General features: G+C 36.5%; 1 protein-coding gene across 1 annotated transcript in view; it reads left to right on the top strand.

Moving 5' to 3' along the window:
• The window catches only part of ZPBP (zona pellucida binding protein), a 125744-nt gene extending 115551 nt beyond the window's left edge, over window positions 1-10193 (top strand). Inside the window, exon 8 of the mRNA XM_046668924.1 lies at window positions 10094-10193. Coding sequence (XP_046524880.1) covers window positions 10094-10188 — 95 coding nt within the window. The 3' untranslated portion in view covers window positions 10189-10193. The remainder of the gene's footprint in view (window positions 1-10093) is intronic.
• Window positions 10194-24742: the final 14549 nt, after the last annotated feature.

The raw sequence follows: 24742 nt of genomic DNA, 5'->3' as shown, positions 1-24742 counted from the left end.
CATTCTTTGGCATATGGCTGTACAGTTGTCCCAGCACCATTTGCTAAAGACACTATGCTTTCCACGTTGCATGATCTTGTTATCCTTGTTGAAAATCAATTGATCATGGATTTATCAGGTTATTTCTGCACTCCCAGTTCTGTTCAATTAGTGTATATTTCTCTCCTGATGATAGTACCACACTGTTTTGATTATTGTAACTGTAGGGAGTTTTTAAATTTAGAAGTGTGAGCCATCTAACTTTTTTTCATTTTTTTAAGACTGTATTGTGTGTTTGAGGCACATTGCGATTACATGTGAATTTGAGGATCATATTTCCATCTCTTCAAAACAAGTTAGTTGAATTTTAATACAGATTGCATTGAATCTGTAGATTGCTTTGGATTGTATTATAATCTTAGTGATACTAAGGCTTCCAGTTCTTGAAAATAAGATGTCTTTCAGTTCATGTAAGGCTTCTTTTCTTTATAACAGCAATGTTTTGTAATTTTCATTGCACAAATCTTTTACCTCCTTGGTTAAATTTACATCTAGATTTTTTGTGGATTATCATGTAAATGTAATTGTTTTCCTAGTTTCCTTTTGGAATTTTTCACTGTTAGTGTATAGACACATAACCTGATTTTTGTGTGTTGATCTTGTATCCTGCAACTTTGCTGAATTCCTTTACTATCTCTAGTAATGTTTGTGTGTGTGTGTGTTTGTGTGTGTGTGTATTCTCATGTTTGTCTCTGTCTCTTTCTTCCCACCCACCGTGTATGTCTGTAAACCCACACACAATCATATCATCTACAATTAGATAGCTTTACTCCTCTCTTACAATTCAGATGCCTTTTGTTCTTTTCTTGCCTGATTTCTCTGTCTAGAATTTCCAGTGCATTGCCGAAAGTGGACACCCTTGCCTTGTTCATGATCTTAGGGTTAAAGCTTTCAATCTTTCACCGTTGAGGATGATGTTAACTTTGGGTTTCTCATAAAAGCCCTTTATCACGTTGAAAAAGTTTCATTCCATTCCAAGTTTGTTGAGTGTTTTTGTGATGGCAGAGTTTTGGATTTTGTCAAATGCTTTTTCTGCAGCAATTGAGGTGATTATGTATATATTTTTTTCCTTCTCTTTGTGTGGTGTATAACTTTCATTGGTTTTTGTATGTTTAACCACCTTTTTATTCCTGGGATAAATCCAACTTGGTCATGGTGTGTAATTCTTTAATACGGTGCCAAAAGTGATTTATTAGTATTTTGTTGAAGATTTTTGCAGCTCTATTCATATGAGATATTGATATTTAGTTTCCTTGTCATGTGATGTCTTTATCTGGCTGTGGTGTCAGGGTAATGCTGACCTCATAGACTGATTAGGAAGTATTCCTTCTGTTTTTGGAAGAGTCTGAGAAGAATTGGTTTAATTCTTCTTTAACTTTGTGGTAGAATTCACCAGTGAAACCATCTAATCTGAGTTTTTATTAGGAGGTTTTATATTATTGATTCAATATCTTTACTTGTTATAGGTGTCTTCAGATTTTCTATTTCTTCTTCAGTTGTTTTTTGTAATATGAGTGTTTCCAGGTATTTTCCATCCCTTCTAGCTTACCTAATTTATTATATGATTGTTCTTATTATTCACTTATAACGTTTTGGTTTCTGTAAATTTGGTAGTGATGTCCCATCTTTCTTTCTGATTCTAGTAGTTTGAGTCATCTCTCTTTTTTTCAGTCTAGCTAAAAGTTTGTCAACTTTGTTGGTTTTTACAAAAATCAACTTTTGTTTTCCTTGATTTTTTTCTCTATTTTTCTATTCTCTGTGTCATTAATATCTACTTTAATCCTGGTTTACTTCTTTCCTTCTGCTATATTTAGTTGGCTCTTTTCTCATTACTTAAGGTGTAAAGTTATATTATTAATATCGTTTTTAATATAGATATTTTCTGATAACACATATCCCTCTGCTTTCACTTAATTTTATATTGTTTGGTGTGTTGTATTCTCATTTTTATTCATCTCAGTATGTTTTCTATTTCCCCTTTTGATGTCTTCTTTATCCCATTTGGTCTTTTAAGAGTGTGTTGTTTTATTTTCTGCCTATTTGTCAACTTTCCACTTATCCTTATTTTACTAATTTCTAGCGTCATTCTATTGTGGTTGCAGATGATTTGTACGATGTCAGTCTTTTTAAATGCATTAAGATTTGTCTTGTGGCCTAAAATATTGTCTATCCTAGAAAATATTCCTTGTGTACTTAAGAAAAATGGTTATTTTACTGCTGTGTGTGGTGTATTCTATATATGTCTGTTAGGTTTAGTTGGCTTATATTGTTGTTAAGTCCTTTATTTCCTTTTCGATCTTCTGTCTAGTAACTCTATCCATTATTGGAAGTGAGGTAACGAAATCTCCAGTTATTACTATGGAGCTGTTTCTCCCTCAATTGCAGCAATGTTTGCTTTATATCTTTTCTGTACCTGTTTTTTTGGTATGTACATTTTTATGAGTATCTTCTTGGTGAATTGACCCTTTTATGAACATGTAGTTTCCTTCTTTTTTCTTACAACGTTTTTGTCTTAAAGTCTACTTAGTCTGACATTAGTATTGTCACCTCTCTCTTTTGGTTACTATTTTCATGGAATATCTTTGTCCATTGTTTTGCTTTCAACATGTTTGTTTCTTTTGATCTAAAGTGAGTCTCTTCCAGATTACATATAGTTGTATCATGTTTTATTTATTCATTCTCCCAATCTCTATATTGTGTCTTCTAATTGTGGAATTTAATTCATTTACATTAAAAGTAATTACTGACAAGAAAGGACTTGTTTCTGCCGTATTACTATTTACTATATGTTGATTGTTTACCAGAGGTCTTTCAAAGTTAATTATGAGAGGTTTTCCTTGATTATTTCATGTTTCTTTGGTTGGTACAGCCTTTATAACTGCCAGTACATTTGCTAATGTCACTCTCTATTCATTGTTTGGAAGTCTTGTTCCTCTTCTACAGGATGGACAATTTCTGTAGGCATGTGTTCATATTTGCTGATATATTCTACATTTGTTTTTATTCTGCTGTTAAACACATCCAGTTATTTTTTTTTACTTCAAATATTTTAGTTTTTGGATCTAGTGTTTTCATTTTATGTTTCCATTTCTCTGATAATTTTTCCAATATGTTTACTTATTATGTTAATTTATTCCTTTAGGTCCTTGAATACATTTATGCCAGCTGCTTTAAAGTCTTTATCTGCTAGTTACAGCATCTGTCTTGTTTTGGATCTGTTTTTATTGATTTTTTTTCTTTTAACTAGGAGTCACTTTTCTTCAACAGTCTAATAATTTTTATGATGTATTAACTTTGTGGATTGTGCTGTGTAGATTCTTCTGTTTTTTTTCCTCTAGAGAGTCTTGACTTATGTTCTAATAATATGCTTGATTAGAAATCTAAACCCTGTCTCCCCCAACTTAGGCAGCATCTTCTCAGTTTGTTCAACCTTCCAACTCGTGCTTTTTGCTGAGCTTCTTGCAATATTATTGACACATGTGAATGTCACACATCAGCAAATGAGCTGAGTGGAGGTTACATGCAGATTTTAGGGCTCCCACTTTAGTTTCTAAATGTTTCTTTGAATTTCTCCCATTGCTTTCCATACTTTCTGTAACCAATAAGACTATAAATTTCTGCTTCAGTTTTAGCCACTGATGGGCCACATGGACTGGTGAGTGCCCACTGCAGAAATATATAACTATAATTTTACCCAGTATAGTTCCCTTCTTTCAAGAGTTAACATGCCTTCACTATCTGCCTGCCTTTGCTACCTCTTCAATGCTGTCAAATAGTGTGTGATATTATTAAATGTCTTGATGTCTAGAGAACATAAAGTATGTTCTTTATTATTTTTACAAGATGTCAGTTTTAAATTGGTTTGTTAAGTTACATAAATCATGGTTGAGATTTTATTTGTGAGTGCATTGCACGTTTGGAATAATGTGGTTAAAATTTACATTTTTACATTAATAGCATAGTTGGATTTTTAAAAATCAAGTCCGAAAATCTGTCTAATGATAGATTATTTTAACTGATTTACATTATTGTAGAGTGTATTTGTGAGATTCATTTGTATTTTTGTGGTTATAACACTTTTTCAAATTTTTCATTTTTGTATAATATTCTATCACATAAATAAATAAAGGGGTGTATATCTGTTTTATTGTTGGCTAAAATTGCTTCCTGCTTCTCAGTTTTTTTTTACTTTGACAAACAATGCTGTTATGAACATTTTGGTTTATATGTCCTAGTATCCAAGATTCTTCAAGATCTTTACCTAATATTGGACCAAAAGATATGCAATTCATTAAAATATGTCAGATTGTTTTCTAAATTTGGTGTATTAATTCACATTTTTACAACAGCAATGTAGAAGAAATTATGTAGTCCCATATCTATGCCAGTTCTTATCATAATCACACTTTAAATATTTGCAATCTGATGAGTATATAATGTCATTTTTTTATTGTGGTAAAATATACATAAGATTTAACATTTTAAGCGTATTTTAAATGTACAATTTGGTGGCATTAAGTACATTTACAGTGTTGTGTAACCATCAGCATTATTCATCTCCAGAATTTTTTCATCTTCCCAAACTGAAATTCTGTAACTATTAAACAATAATTTCCCATTCTCCCCTCCTTTCAACCCCTGACAACCACCATTCTTCTTTCTGTCTCTATAAATTTTATTCCTCTGGATACCTCATATAAATGGAATCATACAGTATTTATCTTTTTGTGATTGGCTTATTTCACTTAGCAACCGTGTTATATTGTGCACAAACATGGATGTACAAATATCTCTTAAAGATCTTGCTTTCAGTTCTTTTAGATAAATATTGTATTAGTCAACTTGGGCTGCCACAATAAAATCCCATAGACTGGATGGCTTAAACAGCAGAAAATTTTTTTCACAATTCTGGAAGCTAGATATCCAAGTTCAAAGTTTTGGCTGATTCAGTTTCTAGTGAGTGTTTTGTTGGCTTACAGATGGCCTACTGAGCAACCTTCTCACTATGTCCTCACATGGTCTTTCCTTGGTTCATGTGTGCAGAATGTGAGAGAGCAAGCACTCTGTTGTCTCCTCTCATAAGGTCACTAAAACTGTGGGATCAGGGTCCTACCCTTATGACTTCGTTTAACCTTAATTACTTCCTAAGAGACCCCATCTCCAAATTCAGTCGCACTGGGAGTTAGATCTTCAACATAGGAATTTTAGAGGGCACACACGTTCAGTCCATAACATATAACCAGAAGTGGAATTGCTGGATGATATGGTGGTTCTATTTTTAACTTTTAGAGGAACTACTATGTTGTTTTCCATAGAGGCTGCACCATTCATATTCCCACCAACAAAGCACAAGGCTTACAGTTTCTCCGCATCCTAGCAGTGTCTCCTAAGGTTTGTGAAGTGGTATCTCAATGTAGTTTTGACTTGCAATTTTGTAACGGTTAATGATGTTGAATATCTTTTCGTGTACTTATTGGTTATCTGTATGTATTCTTTGGAGAAATGGCTACTCAAAGCCTTTTCCTGTTTTTTAATTGGGTTGTTTAATTTTTGTTGTTGTTGAGTTATAGTTCTTTATATATTTTGGATATCAATCCCCTTATCTAACATATGCTTTGCAAATATTTTCTCCCATTCTTTGAGCTGTCTGTTCACTTTGTTCATAACGTTCTTTGATGCACAAAAGTTTTTAATTTCGATGTAGTCCAATATATCTGTTTGTCTTTTGTCCTTACATTTTGGGTGTCATATATAAAAATCTGCAAAATATAATGTCATGAAGCATGTTTCCTATGTTTTCTTTCAAGAGTTTTACAGTTTTACCTCTTACATTTAGGTTTTTTATCCATTTTGAGTTAATTTTTGTATATGGTGTAAGGTAAGAGTCCAGTCTCATTTATTTGCATGTGGATATCCACTTTTCCCAGCACCATGTGTTGAAAAGACTGTCCTTTCCTCATTGAGTGATCTTGTTACCTTTTAAAAGTCATTTGAGAATTTATTTCTAGGCTCTCTATTCTATTCCATTTGTCTGTAACTCTGTCTTTATGCCAGTGCCACATGATTTTCATTACTGTAGCTTTGTAGTATTTAAATCAGGAAGAATGAGATTTCCAACTTTGTTCTTTTTCAAAATTGTTTTGGCTATTCTGAGTCCCTTGAGATTTCAAATTAATTTTAGGGTGGATTTTTCTATTTCTGGAAACAATGTCGCAAGGATTTGATAGAGATCGCATAGAATATGTAGTTTGCAGTCGTACTGACATCTTAACAATATTAAATATTCCAGTCCATGAACATGGGATATCTTTCCTTTATTTGTGTCTTCTTTGATTTCTTTTAGCAATTTTTAGTAGTTTTCAGTTTACAAGTATTTCACCTCCTTAGTTAGAACTGTTTTCTTAACTTTCTTTTCAGATTATTTTAGTGTATAGATACACAACTGATTTTTGTATGCCAATTTTGTATGCTGTAATTTTGCTGAAATTGTTTATTAGGTGAGATAGGTTTTTTGTGGAATCTTTAGGGGTTTCTACAAATAAGATCATACCGTCTGTGGACAGGGATAACATTAATTTTTCTTTCCAATTTGAGTTCATTTTCTTTTTCTGCCTGAATTGCTCTGGGTAAGATTTCCAATACTGTGTTAAGTAGAAGCAAAGGTAGTAGTCATCCTTATCTTGTTCCTGATCTTAGAGGAAAAGTTTTCAGTCTTTTACGATTGAGTTTGATTATGGCTGTGGGTTTTCCTGAAGACTCTCTATCAGGTTGAGCAACTTGCATTCTATTCCTAGTTTTTTCAGTGTTTTTTTTTTTAACATTAGATAAGAATTTATTATATTATCCACTATCAAACGTGGTTCTAAGTTACGTGAGAGGGAATTATCAAAAACATAGCCCATTTTGGCTTTCAAGGAATGTATAATCTAATTGGATATAAATCTGACACATATGAGCGTATAACTTGTAATCAGTAACTGAATGTGGTAAGTACCAGATGGATGATGCAGATTTGTTATAAGTGTGAAGTGAGTGTCAAGTGATATCTCATTTAGTTTTGTTTACATTTGTCTAATGATTACTAATGTTAAACACCTTTTCATATGTTTGGATCTTGATTTGTATTTTTTTCTGATTCCTCTGTGTACTTGGCTGCATTAAAAGTCTTAATTTCCCTAAGAGTCTCACACTGCTTATTCTGTAGTCTTTAGGTGTTCTATTGTATTCCTCAATCACTAATCTCTTGCCCCAGGCATCTGTGGGTCTGTAATCACCTTGTGTTTTCAGGAATGTGCCCAAGGCATTCCCTGGGCTGAGGTTTGAACTAGCTCTGACATCTGTAACACAGAGACCAATCCCTTAGGTGACTGTCAGACTGGTACCAATTGAGTCTGCTCTGCTCTCTCTGGTTCTTGGTGTGAACTGAGCACTAGGCTGCTGTTTCCCGTGTGCACATGGCTCTGCATTGGAGAAGGGCTGGTGAAAGGACAAATGAAAATGCCACAAATTTCCTGCATTTTGAACATGACTTTTTCTTGATTGGGTGTTGATATGGTTGTTGTTGATCTTTGGCTGATTTCTAGAGCTCCTACAAAGTTATTTTAGCCTGTCTCTAGTTGTTTGTTTAAGGTTTCCGTAGGGGAAGGGGGGAAGCCTAGAGCCTCCTAGTTCGCCATCTTGCTGAAGTCGCTCTCAACGTATTGCAGTTTGATGTTTATTTGAGCACTTTTTTTGTGGCTCAATAAAAATGACATTAGTTGAACATTTGTGTTTTCTGTTTTGTGTCTATTTTTAAATTAGTTTTTTGTCCCTTTCTCCTTGATTTATATGAATTGCTTGTATATTCTGAAAAACAGTCCTCTGTTGGTTATATAGCTGCAACTGGTTCCCAGTTTTGTTGCTTGACTATTTTACTTTTATGATTTTTATTGTTCTTAATTTTAATGCCAAAAATATACAAAAGTCTTCTGTTATCGTTAGTCGTTTCCCTTTTTGAAAAATTATTCCTTGTCCAGAATTCGTAAATGTTTTTTCCTGTACTTATCATTTCTTTATGTGTCAGTACTGATCAGTCACCAATGCTTTTTCCTCTTCTTATTGAAATAATCAAGATGTAATCAGGCTGCTCTCATAACTGTAGGTGGGAGACGTTCTACTCAGTGAGATTCAACCCTGGAAGATACCTTTGCTAATCTTGTACTTGAAATTTAAATAGAATTTTATCATTTTTAAAAATTCTACTTAAAAGAGAATAACATATTTTAAGAGATATCCTAGGAGAGAGCACTAAAGATAAGGACTCTGTGGTATAACACATGCTGTATTATGAAAGTTTGGTAATTCTGAGAATATTTATTGGAAGATAATATTTATTTAAACTTGGGTTTAGATGATTTTATTCCAGGATCAGTTCTGTTTGAGACACTCAACATAAAGCGTGTGTGGAAAGACTGCCTTCAGATTTCTCTTTTCCATGTGTAATGATTTAACACTTTCAGTACCTTTGCACAGCATTTCCATAGTTGTGCTTCAAGAAATAGTAATATGTGTTTTGAGAGAAAGTGTACCATGATCACACAACTTTGAGAAACATTATATTACATCGTTAGAATTTTACTACATATATTGCCACTTCAGACACTCTTGTTTATAATTATAGCAAATAAATCTATTTTACTTTGTTTAAGCAATATTTTTTTCTATCTAAAACATTATTCCCCAAAATGCCTATTAAAACTTGAGGAACTCTGTGGAAATTAGAATGGAAAATATTTTCTCTTAGTAACAGTTAAAATATTCCCCAGTTTGAAAAAATATATTTTAAAAAGAATGATATGAAATTAAATAATATAATGTGATCCAAATCCAAACAGCAACATGTATTATTGAATCATGGTGCTAGAAAAAATAATCTTCTTTGATGGCCCATAATAACCATGCCTTAGATGTGCTATTAACATCTTTGTGAATCCTTGGCTGACTGTGTGCAGTAGGAAAAGGAGGAGCAGGATAATCAGAGACCCTGGCCCAAGTACAGGCCTTGGTGGCATCACGTGACCTTCATGCCCTGCCCCAAATGGAAGAAGTGGGTAGAGACAGTGTTCCCACTGTGCACAGGGTTAATTGTTGAGTGCTTGTGATAAACACTCTGGATGCTTTTTCATCCAAGTCATCTGATATTAGTCCACATAATAATAGTATGGACTTGGTTGTTATTGTATCTGTTTTATAAATGAGAAAACTAGAACTAAGAGAATTGACTGCTTTACCCAGGATCCCAAGGTTAACCAATGACAGAGAATGTATTTGACCTTGGTTTCTTTCTATCTTTCTTTCCTTTCTGTCATGGAGAGGTAGCTGTAGTAACATATTCATCACATACATTATCCTTATGTTAAGGATAATCAAACTGAGGTTAAGTTAGTTAAATTTTTCCAATATTACACATTTGACAAGTGATAGAAATAGGACTGGAAATCAGGAGATTATTAGAAATAAGCTGCAACTCCTTCCCATATTTGGGGTTATCTTTATACATCTAAGGCATGGGAATTATGGACCATCTGATAGTCACATTTGGTTCCACCTATGGTCTTGACCTCCTGAAGCTTCTGCCAGCCTTCTAACTCAACATTATTTGATCAGTAAAACTATTTTAGTTTGCAGTCTTGGTCTAAGCCAGGATCAGAGTGAAAAGTTAAAATGTTTCACTTAAATGAAGTGTTTAGAGTAGTCAAACTCATAGAAACAAATAGTAGAATGGTAGCAGCCAAGGGTTGGGGAGGGGGAAATGGGGATGTGTTTAATGGGGATAGAGTTGTAACTTTTCCCAGATGAAAAGTTCTGGAGATTAGTAGTACAATAATGTAAATATATTTAACACTACTGAGCTGTACACTTAAAAATGGTAAATTTTATATCATATGTATTTTACGACGACTTAAAAAAATAATAAATAAAAATGAATCTTCTTTGAGAATTTATCCTCTATGTAAAATTAACTGATAGGGCATTTGAGGAAACTGTTACTTATTAGATTATTCTTTATTCACAGTGATCTGCAGCCCTGGATCTTATAATCCACGTGATGGAATTCACTGCCTTCCATGCAATAGCAGCCTGGTGTATGGAGCAAAAACATGCTTGTAGGCCATTCTTTTGAGTCCTTTGGTGGTTTATTAAACATGAAAGTATATTTTTGAAATATTACTATACAATAAATCACTATTATGCAAAAATTAAATATCTTAGATTTTACAAATAATGGTGTCATCATTTTAATTGAAACATTGTATGTCCAAATGCTTTATGAATGGAACATCCAGCAATCTTTATTCATTGATGCCAGACCCCCATACTACTACAAAATCTCTCTTGGATCACTGCTTTTTAAAAATAGTTTCAAATACACTTTATCGGGTTAGCCCAAAAGGTCTTTCAGAATTTTTACAAGATAGCCCATTCTATCTTTACTGTATTCTTCCACAGTCATTTTAATTTCAGCTTATTTCACTCCTTTGATTTAATTTTATGAAATTTTAGTTCTTCTAGTTTGAACTTTCATAGTTCAAAGTCACTTTTTCAAAAGCTTCTGAGTCTTATTTTTGAGATTTTTAACCACTTCAGTGCAGGACCTAGTTCCAGAAACATCATGAGTTTTTAATATAGTTCTATGTGGCTGTCATAAACTTTACGATTTAAAGTCCTTTAAATTACCTTTGTGACGTTTTAGAATGGAGTAATCATTGTATGTTCCTAAATTAACATTTGAACTTTCACCATGTGGAAAGAAAGAGAAATTCAGCAATTTCTTTCCGTGACAACACCTCCAGGGAAGAGAATCAAACAATCATCACCACTTTTATTTCATTTCCTTCACTATTAAAGTATTATGTGACAGATACTACTGCCACTACAACCTAAGAGAACTTACGCTCTCTCACACTGAGATGCTATATTTGAATATGAAAAATTACCAAAAATTTAAGGATTTAAGTACCAGGAAAACACATGAGTAACTTACAAAATTAGTAGTTTCTCAATTTTCTAATTATTGTTGTATATATATTTTTATTCACTTTATACTCTCTTGGACATTTTCTGTTGAACGTGTCTCTTCATATTTCCTTTCTTAGGACATAAACATTTGTAAATGGCAAATATCCATAGGTTGGATCTAGATATAACTGTGCAAAAATCGACAGGAAAAAAGTTTGCTTATACCTAGAATCTATTAGGCTTTCTAAAATTAGCCAGTTAATAAATTAGCCTTTCATTTGATCATCCTATGGACAAATACTATCCTGGAATTCTCACACAAATACAAAGGGAAAAGAAATGATATTTATTTTTTAGCCCTGGTGATGTTTCTTAAAAACATCTCTTTAGACTTTCATAACCAAGACGTAATTGTTTTCATTTGGCTTTTAGAGGTTTTTCTAGAGCCTTCTTTCCTCTAGTGAGTAACATAACTGCCATTGTGCTGTTTGGGTTAGTTGCTCTTCTAGCCCGTTTTCTGTAACTAGTTGAAGACCTGCTACGTCTCCATCTCCAAAAGCAGTGTGACCTCCTAAAGTTTTCCAGATGTCTGAATTGTATAACGAGATGAATCGAAATACCTGTTCTTTCCTTTGTGCTCTGTAAGTTTGGATTACTTTTTCCTATCATTTAAAAATGCTGAGGAATTTCACTTAGGAGATATTTTTCTGAGGAATGAACAGTATCAGCTCACTAGCTAGCCAGCCTGGCAAAGCAGAGGCAGAGTTAGAATGGTGATGACAGGTGTTGGAGATGAGAATCTAATGAGGAAGATATGGGTGGTCTGGGGTGAGGGTAGACAGACAAGAGTAGGAGAGTGATTGTAGTAAGGAATGAAATGTAGCTCGTGAAGGCAGGCTGGAAGTGAGATTACACCAACTGCAGAGGGAGGACAAGGCCAGACGTTAGAAGCAGAGGACAAAATAGAAGATGAAAGTAAAATATTACTATTTTCTCTTGGTTCCCATAGTGAAATGTTCTTTGCCCTATTTTATCACTTATCACATTTATTTTAATTGATTGTGTTTCTGACTTCCACAGTCAGTTTATATTAGGGTATTTCTAGTTTCCTGGTCTTCTTCATAGAACGTAGTTATGTGCTTAATAATTTCTTAAATTAATTAATAGATTATGAATGCACCATGATTATCAGTACTTTAATAACTAAGATAAAATTTGCTTCTATTATATTAACAGGACGTGGAATGTTGAAAGTTGTTTAAAGTGATGACAATATGTATGATAAAAATTATAAACTAATCCCTAAGAGAGATTACTGTCATAAGGCAGTTTCAAGTGTTTATTATTTTTGTTTGCATCAAAATAATATCTTACATTTTTATAATGCCTTAATTTTAACAGGACATTTTAAAAAAATTTTAGGATCTGATATTTATCTGATGGACCTGTGAAGTTTGCAGGGCAAATATTATTCCCATTTTGTATTTTATTAATTAGATTTGTTTTCCCATTATAAATGTGTAATATGTATTCATTTGACAATATGTAAAAAGAACCTTAATAAGTTTGGTCAAGTAATTTCACTTAAAGGAAACTATCCTAAGAAAGTGAATCAGAAATCCAGTGAAATATTACATCCAATGGTATTAATTGCTGCATTAAATATAATGAAAATGAAATGAACATAAATGACCTATAAGAGGGAATTGGTTGAATAAATTATGTTATTTCCATATGGTACAATGTGATGTAGTGTTGGTATCTGTACTGTTTAGATTTTTCAAACAAATGAACCAAAATGTTAACAATCATTGTTTCATGTAATATGATCACATGTGAGCTTTTTTGATACCCTCTGTTTTCCAAATTTTCTACAATGAAATGAGTTACTTTCAAAATCTTGGAAGCAATAAATGTACTTTGAAAAATTAAAATAGTAACAATTTGGAGAAGACATCATTGCTTATCTCTCCAATATCAATTCGCTTCTCCCTTCTTCCTAACAGAGTACCAGGTTTGTTTACTCCAGAGAATGATTCTTTTTAGCTAGTGAGCATGTGGCTTTTTTCTGGCAGCTGTTTTGTTGAAACCATGAGGATGAAGCCCACACTGAGGACACAGAGTGGAGAGCTCAAAAGAACTGGGGCCCCGATAATGATGTTGAATCATTGCCCTATTGCATCTGAATCCCAGCCTGCCCCGGACTTCCCAGTTCTGTGAGATAAGAAAGTTCCTTTTGTTGAACCAAGTTAGGTTTTCTGTTACTTGCAGGTAAAACCATCCTAATTGATAGCGTATTCATTAGAGGAAATTTGTAAAATAGAGGAAATTAGAAGTAGGGGGAAAATACCACTTTATAGTTTCATAACCTAGAAATCAGCAATGTTAACATTTTGGTAAATTTCCTACTTTTGAGTGAATTTTTTATTCATGCTAGATGTACCATTATGCAGCCAATATTTCCCTTAATATTATGATATATTTTCCATGCTATTTTATTTACCTCATTAACAGAATTTTATTGACTATACCATTTGATACATTTCAGCAAAATTACTATAATATGGTTAAGCATTTCTAATTGCTGGACATTTCAGTTGTTTCCAGTTTTCACGGTTATATGTAGCATTTGAGCTAACATCTTCTTGGTATTTTCTGGTATTTTTAAGTCTTCTCTACGCTTAGTACCCAGAAGTAGAATTATTGGGTTTGGATATTTCTAATCCTCTGGACCAACTACAAAATTTCTTTCTTAAAGAATTGTACCAATATATAGTCCCACCAATGATATGTCAGAGTACATATTTCACTGCACCCTCTCTTTTTTTAAAATTCTTTATTTATTTATTTATTTATTTGAGGAAGATTGGCCCTGAGCTAACATCCATACTCATATTCCTCTATTTTATATGTGGGACGCCTGCCACAGCATGGCTTGACAAGTGGGGCTAGATCCACGCCCGGCATCTGAACCAGTGAACCCCAGGCCTCCGAAGTGAAGTGTGCAAACTTAACTGCTACACCACCCGGCTGGCCCCTGATATCTTTTTTTAAAATTGTGATGTATTTTGAAATATTATAATATGGAAAAAGTTTCCCATACTATGTTTTCATTTTTTTGAGTAGTAGTCAGATTGAACTTTTCCTCATATAATAATGCTGCTGCTATTGCTGATGATAGTTATTTACTGAGTGTTTATTGTGTGAAAGATTTTGTTTGAAATCCTTCACATAGATTTTCATATTTAATTTGCCCAACGCTGTGATTTATTATTATTATTCTCATTTCATATATGCTAAAAATGAGTCACAATAATTATGTAACTTCCCCAGGTTTACACAGCTGATAAGTCTGAAGATGTGTGTCAGTTATGACTTGGTTCTGCTGCAAGTTAGAGAACGCTGACTCAGTGGTTTCTGTTCTCCCTCACGTCCAGCAGAGGTCAGGTCAGAGCTAGTGCGGTGGCTCCACAATGCTGTTGTTACCTCGGCCACTTGTCCTTTTTTGCTCCACCCTCCTTTGTGCAGCTTTTGTCCTCACAGTTGCAGTTGGTGGCTGTACTTCTAGGCATTGAATTTCCCTTTCATTCAGAAAAAGGATGAAAAGGAAAACTCTGTACGAGACTTTTATATTATATCCAATCGAATAATGTCACAAGACCACCTGACACTACAATGAAGGGTCGAAATCGATGCATTCATTTTCGATTCTCATTAATAGAGAAAAAGAGGTAAATAAGGGATATGGCCTTGGGATGGGTATTGAGTGGACCATGTCTTTATCTTCTACAGATCATCCCTTTCACTAGTCAGCATCAGTACAAACCCATCACATTAATAAGCTCTACAGGTAATGTACTCCTTCTCTTCCTTACGTAATACAGCCTCAAACTCTCATCCAGTTACTGCATCCAGGTTGAAGTTCAGAATCATAGGTGATGTGTAGAAGCTTATATCACGTCCAGGGTCCCTGTGGTCGAGACAGTTTATGTGCCTCCAACATATCCAATATAAAATGGGTGGGAAGGAAGAGAATAACTAATTTAAAACACCCATTCAGAAAAGTGAGAGAAGAGAAGCACATCCCAGTCACCCATGCAGGTGGACAAGACAGAGTGAGATCTTCCTGCTATCAGCTTGGTATAAGTTTTTCGATTGGTCCCTGATTCTAACCTCTGTGGTTATCTCCCTTATCCATTATATTCCACTTTCTGGAAACTGCACTGTAGTTTCACTTCACTCTCTGTTAGAACTCAGGGATACAGGACACTCAGGCTGCCACTGGTCAGATTTGGAAATCCACGGGGAAGTACAGTCCTCTTGTATTGTGTCATCGTGGTCAAGCCTGGTGAAAAAACATGCAGAGATGCCTCACGGGCCCCTGCCTGCCCTCACTCTCTTCTGCTCTTCGTTGGATTTGCCCCCGGGCTTCCTGGCTCTGAAGACCCATAGTGACCTCGGGCACACCGCCTGCTGCTTGGCATACAGAGAATGAGCTTCCCCAGAGGTCTCAGCTTCCACAGTCTGTCCTTTTATACATGTAAAAAGAAGATGGACTCCCTGGTTGGTGGTAATTCATGACATTCAGTGACAGAACATCACTTAAATTATCACCTATCATCACCCAGGGTCAAGTGCCTATAGAAGACAAGGCTTTGGGTGCCCAAGCAGCAGGTAAAATTATTTGTTTTAACGAAGACAATGAAGCATAAGGACTGAGGTGAGTTGGTTGCTTCTAACCACACTTGGTGAAAGAAAATGAGGTCAGGGCTTTAAAGAACCAGAAAGCTTCTATGACTGCCATGAAAGTAGGTCATTTTTTTTTTTTTTGAGGAAGATTAGCCCTGAGCTAATTACTGCCAGTCGTCCTGTTTTTGCTGAGGAAGACTAGCCCTGAGCTAACATGCATGCCCATCTTCCTCTACTTTATATGTGGGACGCCTACCACAGCGTGGCTTGCCAAGTGGTGCCATGTCTGCACCCAGGATCAAAACCAGCGAACCCCGGGCCACCAAAGCGGAATGTGTGCACTTAACCGCTACGCCACCGGGCCGGCCCTTGAAAGTAGGTCTTATCTCCTGTGGCCACACAGATTTCTGATAAACAAATTTAAATTCTAATCCAATGGTGGGCTCAATTATGAAGCAACTTGAACTCACAACCTAGTCCATTCCTCATGTTAATGATAAGGCATTGATTGGGAAAGAAAGCGTATGACCCTCAAAATTGAGATGAGGACATATGAAAGATCCCTGTGAAGCTGAGCCCATTAAACCCGACATTCTACTGGCTTCTTTTGCTAATTGAAGCATCCCTTCCCCCCGAGGAGGTTAGCGTTCCCCTTGCCTGAAGAGCCTATAGTGTTCTCTCCTAAAGTAGTTGTCTGTCCCCGTCCCAAAGACCATCTTCATCATGTCTCATTGCTCCTAAACCTATACCTAAACTCGAATCTTGGCAGTCCCCAGGCTATTTTGGTATTAAATATTACCTACCCTACATATCAAAATAATTGCAATAGCTATCAAGTTGATATCAGAAGATATCTGGCATATACATATGCTGTGTCAGACTGACCCTACAGGGACCCCCTCAACACACACACAGTTATGTTCTGTATAATCCTCTCTCCTTGAGAGTGGGTAGAACCTGTGGCTTGATTTTAGACAACAGAAGATGTCAAAGGTGGAATAATCACTTCCATGATTACCTTACATTAAGACTCTATATTAGCAAACTGGAGCAAGAGATCCTTCTGCTGACACTGAAGAAATGAGCTGTCATGTTATGAGAGGGCCTGAAGGGGACCATGTGGCAAGGACCTGAAGTGGATGCTAGGATCTGCAAACAGACCCCAGCTGTCAGCTAGCAAAACATCAGGGCCTGAGTTCTGCAACTGCGAGGAATTGAATTCTGCCAACAACCATGTGAGCCTAGAAGACCCCATACTCCAGAAAGGAAACCAGCCCAGCTAACACCTTGACTAAGGCTCTGTCCCAAGAAAAGCCTCAATCAAGCCATCGCAGACTCTTCACGGAGAGAAACTGAGATAATGAATGGGCATTGTTATTTAGGCCACGAAATTTGTGATAATTTGTTACCCAGCAATAGAAAATTTGTAACTGATAGATATGAGAATAGATCAAAGTCTACTCAGTCAGAGTGAAAAGAATGTAATGTTAGATCTGACTGAATTTATTGAGATGGATGGAATTACCACAGATTCTGGATTTGATGTGTTAGCTTGAGCAGCTCGGAATAGCACTAATAGTCTGCTCATCTGATTGACTGAAATCTGAACCCAGCGGTGGATTACACTGAATGAAGTTGGCAAGCCTGGAATTACTTGGTATACTGAGGACGGTATCTAAAGGCTGAGTGAGATTGGAATGCTGAAGTGGATTTTTATGTAATATCCGCATATCCACCCCCCCCATTTCTGGTCCCTGATAGGTCTAGAATTCTTGGTGAAGAGAGTGCTGGCATTCTTGAAGTCTCTGTAATGGCAGTTCTTTGTGGTCTAGCAATGAGAGTTGAGATGCTGTCATTGAAATTGGCCTCATAAATCTAATGAGGTTGATGGCTTGTAGGAGTAGTGCCAAGAAGAGGCCATGGACAGGTGGGCATCGGGGCTGAAGCAGTAATCAGAAAGGTTTGATCCACATAGATCTTTGGCATGGGCAAATTGCTCATGGTGTCCCTAAGACTGAAAGAGATGGATGACAATTCATTTTCCCATTGGGTTGGAATTTAGGTTCATTTATCAGAGCTCTAGTCCTGTTTTAAAGAAGCCTGACTTAAGTCACAAGAGTTGAGAGTCAGGACTTCTTAGCTAATTTTCAGAATTGAATTGATTCACAGACCCAGAGGTATTTGTGCCTTGACCAGAGTGGGGCAGAAGATAGAGGGATGTTGGAAAATAACCATCCAACTTAATCAGGTAGGATTCCAGTTGCAGCTTCTTTTACAGATGTTGTTTATTTACTAGAATAAATTAACATAGTCCCTAGTACATGGTAGGCAGCTGCTGATGAATTTGGTGAATGCTTTCTTCTCTATATTTTTAAGTGAAGACCACCAGAAGCAGTTTTTTTTTCTTTTCAGCTGGCTGGCCAGAAATACACTTTGACTGTCCTTCTGCAGGGCTATGTCAAATTCCAGCCTCTGTCATAATCTTGTTTGCAGGTAATTTGACAAACTTTCCATTCTGTGGTGCACCCATGCTGACCCTCTATATTAAAGGCACCATGCTGATTGCACCTAGTAAACAGGAATTATCAAATTCCTCACACAACAAGTGAGATATATGCATGTCAGAGGGTTGGAAATAAGCCTCACAAAAATTCAGAGTCTGCCACCTTTGTGAGATTTCCAGGAGCCTGTGATCTGGGGGCATGTTGATATACTTCCATATTTATGGACAAATGTCTTCATCTGGTTTCTTCTACCAATAAAGAGGTGCAGTGCCTAAGAGGGGAGTCTCTTGATTTTGGAGTCAGCATTTACTTCAATTGGATGTGCTGCTCCTGCTCATTTACTAAGTAACCTGAAAGGCTGCCAGTTTTGAAAGAGGCTTAGAGCAAGAGATGGCTCTGCAATCATTCTGGGCCACTGTGCAAGCCACTCCCGACTTGGGCAATGTGACCAGTACAAGCACACTGGGAGTGTCACAGCAGATAACAGTATTGCATGGACTGTTGGGAAGATGAGGTAAGTCACAGTGTGAACTCTTGAAATATTAGAGAAAGCTGTGCCATCCTCTTCAGATATTCTCCTTTTGAGAAACTGCTTCTGGATTGGGGCTGGATTTTTGTGTTGGCCACCAAGCTACCGTGTGATCTGAGCTGCCATCAAAGTGGGTATATTCTAACCCACTGAGCTGTGAAGTTGGGTGTGCACAGCAGCAATCTCTCAGCCAACGGGATTGGTGAATGGGTGTGTATGAGACTGAGCTCAGACAGGTCTGAAGTCACGTGTAAATTACACCAGACAGTGGCTCAGACTTTCATTGTCCCCACTCCTGCCTCCTCACTTCATCCTGCACCTGTGACCTCATGGGAAGTTCTCTATGACAAATTTACTGGGGAGAAAATACTTGAGCCTAATTTATAGAAGATTATACATAATATGTTTGCAGCATCAAAAAGTGTACAGCTACAGCCATACTCACAGGTGTAGTCCCAAAGGAGAGTGGTGAAGGGAAATCTCAATGGGTAGAATTTTGAACAGCCCACCCATTTTTCACTTTGTTGGGAATGAGAAATGACTAGAAGTATGGATCTGCATAGATTTTTAAGCAATAAGTCAACAGTTTAGCTCACTGATCAGAGACTTGGAAAGAACAAGATTGGAAAGTTGGTGACAAGATGTTGTGAGAAAATGTATGTGACTAGACCGATCCAAATAAGCACAGCGTGTGGAGGAATGCACACTAAAAAACTCTGCAGAAGAGAGCCTTAATAATCCAGTAGACAAGATGACGCATTCTGTAGGCAATGGTCCCCCTCTCTCTTCTTTGCCAGCAGGCTCATGGACAAAGTAGCCATGAAGACAAAGATGGAGGGTCTGCTGCCTACCTAGGCATAATCTGATTACAGCCACTTTTGAGTGCCCAGTCTTCCAATAGCATAGTCCAACGATGAGCCCCCAGTATGTTTAGCAGGGAGACAGTCAAGCACCTGCATAATGAGTTGATTACATTGGACCAAGTTCATCACGAAAGGGATTGTGTTCATACTGAAACTGGATATAGAGTTGCCTTCACTGCCTACAATATTTCTGCCAAAACCACCATCTGTGGATTTACTAAACGCTCTTATTGCTGTCATTATATTCTGCACAGCATTGCCGCTGACCAGGGAACTCATTTTACAGGAAATGAAGTATGGCAGTGGGCTCAAGCTCATGTAATTCACTGGTTTTACCATGTTCCCCATTACCTTGAAGCATGTGGACTAATAGAATGGTGGCTTAGCCTGTTGAGGACTCTTTTGGTGCCTGCTGAGTATCATTACTTAGTGGGACTAAGGTAATGTCCTCTTGGGTGTGATTCATTCTATGAATCACCAACTAATAGCAACTGGCCACATTCCCCTCATTGATTTTATGCCTGTGGAGTTACAGTGATTATTGTAAGAAGGACATAGTGGAAGGCCCCAGACCTGTCCCTACCTGTATAACACTAATGCATGGTGTTGTCACTTCTATAGTTAAGACTCATGGGTCTCAGAATTGTGTGTGTGTTGGGGGGTAGGTGAGGGGAATGGCTTTTCACTGTTACCCCACATATCCACTAGCAAGACATTTGTTTCCTGTCTCTGCAGTTTGGACTCTGCTAGTTTAGAGTATTATTTGACAAGGAAGGAATGCTTCTATTGAATTGTAAGCTGGAACTTCCACCTCATGCTGTTGAACCAACTCATTAAAAGGAGGTGACTGTACTAGTTGGGATGATTGACCCTAGCCATCAAGGGTAAACTGGGTTGCCATAACACAATTTGGACAGGGAGGAATGCCAGAGATCCTCCATGGCATGTCTGAATACTTCCTCATCTTGAGGTAAAAGTGAATTGAAGACTACAACACCCAATATAAGTGAGACTGGTGATGGCACAGAATGAAGATGTGACAACTATGAAAATGTGCCTTTCCAGTCTCCTACGGTAAGGAGTAATTGATTGATAGCCCTGCTGCTGTACTCTGAATTCACCACTGTTCACAGTGAAGCCATGTTTTCCCACAGGTTGCTCTCCACCAATGACTGAGCATGGTGAGGGTCATGATGTAGGCTCATTATCTGCATGTGGGAGTTCCCTGATGGGCAACTGTGGCACAAGGACTTCTCATCAGCCCAGCCAGTTCGCTCTTAGAACTGCAGTGCAATCTACAACTCCACCTAGGACCTTTCCTCCTTCCTTCTCTCCTCATGGGGTTCCAATCTGCATCGTTATATGGGGGCTCCCTCAGCCTTTTCTCTCTTCCTCCTCTTTTTCTCTCACAGACATTTCCCTAAGTAAATTATACATCTAATGTTAGTTTTTTGACTGATTCTTGGAGGACCCAAACTAACTAAGTTAGTTAGGAGCCAGGAATGATCTGAGTGGTAAAATGGCATGCCAGGACTTGTTCCCTGACCACTCAGTGGGCAGAGAGGTTGCTCCCCTGAGTGGTATGTCCTTTCAGGTGTGATGATTTGGGTCTTTGAAAGATAAGGGGACATTGATGCCAACAGGTCAACAGAGTTGGCTCACTACTGTTTAGTCAAATTGGTGCTTTGAAAATGAATAAGGAGAAACTGAGGGCCTTAACAAGTGATTGATAGCTATGTGTGGGAGCCAGAGGGCCTCTTTGGTAGCTTACAGAAAGATTGTTAATTTACTGGTAAGAACCAGGGGATTAGAGTTTGAGGGTGTTTGATCAAAGGAACTGGAACTTATTATACAAGAATTTATTGACTAGGACAGTTTTTGGGGGGTGTGATATTTAATTCCCTGGCAAGAATCCTGCGTTATGGGCACACTTACTGCTGGGGATGGGAAGCTTTTAAAGGCCTAGAGAAAGTGCTGGGCAAGACTGAGCAAGGTAGAAATTCTGGAGCCACCCAGGGAAGATGAAAGAGGAAGGAATACAGAAGCTGAGGGAATTGGGGATGCTGGAATTGATATAAGAAGGTAAAACTCCCAACAGAGCATTATGTTCCACAAGAGAGCTCAATGGCCCACACTTCATGGGGCCATCAGGGATGTGTGGGTCTGAGCAGCACCAGCATCACTAAATACTTCATCGGTGGGCTTCCTCTGCAGGCCAGGACTAATGGGAGCAGAGGCAGACAGAGTAAGGCAAGAATAAAGCCTGATGAATGTTTGACTGTGGGGCACCAAGTGACCACAAACCCAGAACTGCCCATTATGCATTGGGTCTCAGCTGACCCAACAGCAATCCATTGTTAGATGGAAGTGGTACCTTGAGGACTCAGTCCAAGCAGGACCATAGTGCCCATGTAAGCTGCATGAGCTGATAGTCCAGACCCTCGTATCACTCACAACAATTGTACCATTGTCTGTGCCCAAGCTTTGACCTATGGGATATTTGGAATTCTGTTTCTTAATTTGTGACATATGGAGACTTTTATTTACTTTTTCATATTGATTTATAGTTTAATTGAAATGTTCTCCAGATTTATAGTCTATACATCAGTTCTTTATATTGTATTTTCTTTATGACTCAGCATAAAGTTATTTATAAAATTTCCACATGTACTTATAAAAAATATGTATTCTGTAATTTTTTTTAGGAAGAATTATGTGCATGTCCACTAGGTCAGGTTTATTAATTATATTCTTCATGTCTTCTATATCATTTATGATTATTTTGTCTCCTATTCATTCCACCAGTTACATATAAAAATATTATGCTATAAATTATAGTATACATCCTCATCAAGATCTAATACTTGTTTCTTTTACCATTTTATATTTGTATCCTTTAAGAGTGCAAGTCACATATAGATACTTTCAATCAAATGAAAACTTAAAAAAATTACCACGAGTAGAAATTCACTAAAAGAAAAACCAAAGACTATTCTTCAGGCAGAAGAAAAATAATGTGCAATAAAAGGTGAAAGAAGGAATAAAACCCAATAAAATGACAAATAGGGGATATAGCTAAATGAATAGTGACTATTAAAAAGTAATAGTAAAGATTTGTCAGATTTAAAAAATGCAATTAAAATACATCAAGACAATAGTAAGGAATAATTAAATGGAGTTAAACTCTACTATGACTTTCACATTGTCTGTAAAAAGATAAAAAGCATCAGTAAATATTAGATCTTGATAAGGCACGGATATATGCTATAATCTACCGGACACTGTTTCTGTATATAGAATTCTAAGTTGGCAGTTATTTTCCTTCAGTACATTGAAGAAATTCAGCTGTCTTCAGAATTCCATGGTTTCTTTTGATACCATGTCAACATAATTGTTTCTTTTTTGAATAAAATCTGTCTTTTTCCTCTGGATGCTTGTAGGATTTTCATTTTTTCTTTGTTTCACTGTAGTGTTGCTGTTTGGGAGCTCTTCATTGAATTGCTGTCCTCCATCAACGTTAGAAGATCATGAGCTATTATCTTTTCAACTATTGCTTCTACTCCCTCCTGCCCTTCCTCTCCTTTTACGACTTTAAATATTCACTGCATTCTTATTCTCTTATGCTTCCTTATGCATTTTATATCTGTGCTGCTTTTTTTTTCTGACTTTAAGGATGCAAGTTGCATATAGATACTTTTCTCAGTATAGAGAAATTCACCATAGATTCAGATTCTATTCAGAATAGAGAATTCACTATTCTCTCTTAAGCTGTGTCTAATATGTTGTTAAACTCATATATTTAATCTAAGTTATTATATTTTTCAGTTACAAAATTCTTATTTGTTTTCTTTCAATTTTGCTAGGTCAGTTTAGGTTTCTAATCCTCTACTGAAACTTTCAATTTTGTCCTACACCTCCTTGAGTACAGCACATTTATTTTCTGTTCTGGGTCTGATTATTCCATCACTTGAAGACACTGTGATTCTGTACCTGTTGTTCTGGGTTCCTGTTCCTTTGTGTTCGTGTTTTCTCACAGCCCTGTGTGCCTCTTTAGTTTTGATGATATGCTTTGTATTTGAAAACATTTGTAATCATAATTTAGGGCCAAAGACAGTTCTATCTATTTCCAGTGAGGAGGCTGGAGGCATTGGCCATCTTTGATCTCTTTAACCCAGTTTCAGTGGTTGAGATTTTCTGATAATCCAGTGATTCAAAGATGGTCTTCCATTTAGATAACACCAAGGCCACCATCCTTGGTGTACTCAGACTCCATATTTTGCCCCACTTGCCCCATGAGATGTCAAAAAGTGCTATTCAGTTTCTCAGCACACCGTTCCAAATAGGAAACATACTCGGGGCAAAAACACTCAGAATGCTAGGCAAAACTCTGAATTTGGGCTTTTCCAGCTCTTAGTCTGGTTGTGTTTTTCCCAGGTTTTTAGATCTCTAATTGCTTCAAGAAGAATTATATATTCTGTCCAGCTTATTTTTGTTGCCCTTGGCAGGAAGATTTTTCTAAATTGCCTAAACTGCCAATTCAGGAATGTGAAGTTCTTAGCTTTAAAAAGAAGATTTTTGGTTTTCATTTGTTTTTAAAGAGGCCTTTCTCCATGCCATTGCAGACTAAACTCTAGTGAGAGTCCATAAAAAGAATCTGAATTTAAGGTACGTACTTACTGCTAGTCCATATTTCTAGTTATGTGGTTTAATGAGCATTACATTTACTTTTAGAAATGACAAAATAAAAATGTGTTGTCATCCCAGTCTGTACCATGGGACGTGATTATATCACAGATACTACTTCAGTGTAGTGTCTATTCTTCGCTTAAATAACAGAAGTGAAAGTCATAATATATATTTGAGTAAGCCTCAAGGATTATATTTAAATAACTCAAAATATTTGAAACATTTTGAGTATTTTTTAACGACATAGATTTTATTGTTCTCATTTAATCTACTTTAAAAAGCCGGAATATTTCAAAAGTATTCTCTTAAATATGACTCTATCCGGAAGTGCAAAACCCAGTCTAATAAATAGTTTATTTTATAAATCAGTTCAACACACATACCCATGCAACAACATGTAGAAATTGGACCTAATTATATACATTCAGCCCACA

Source organism: Equus quagga, chromosome 8 (assembly GCF_021613505.1).
Source record: "Equus quagga isolate Etosha38 chromosome 8, UCLA_HA_Equagga_1.0, whole genome shotgun sequence".
In the NCBI taxonomy this organism is placed as follows: Eukaryota; Metazoa; Chordata; class Mammalia; order Perissodactyla; family Equidae; genus Equus; species Equus quagga.
The sequence above is the reverse complement of the archived record's forward strand: the minus strand, read 5'-3'. Positions and strand labels throughout refer to the sequence as shown.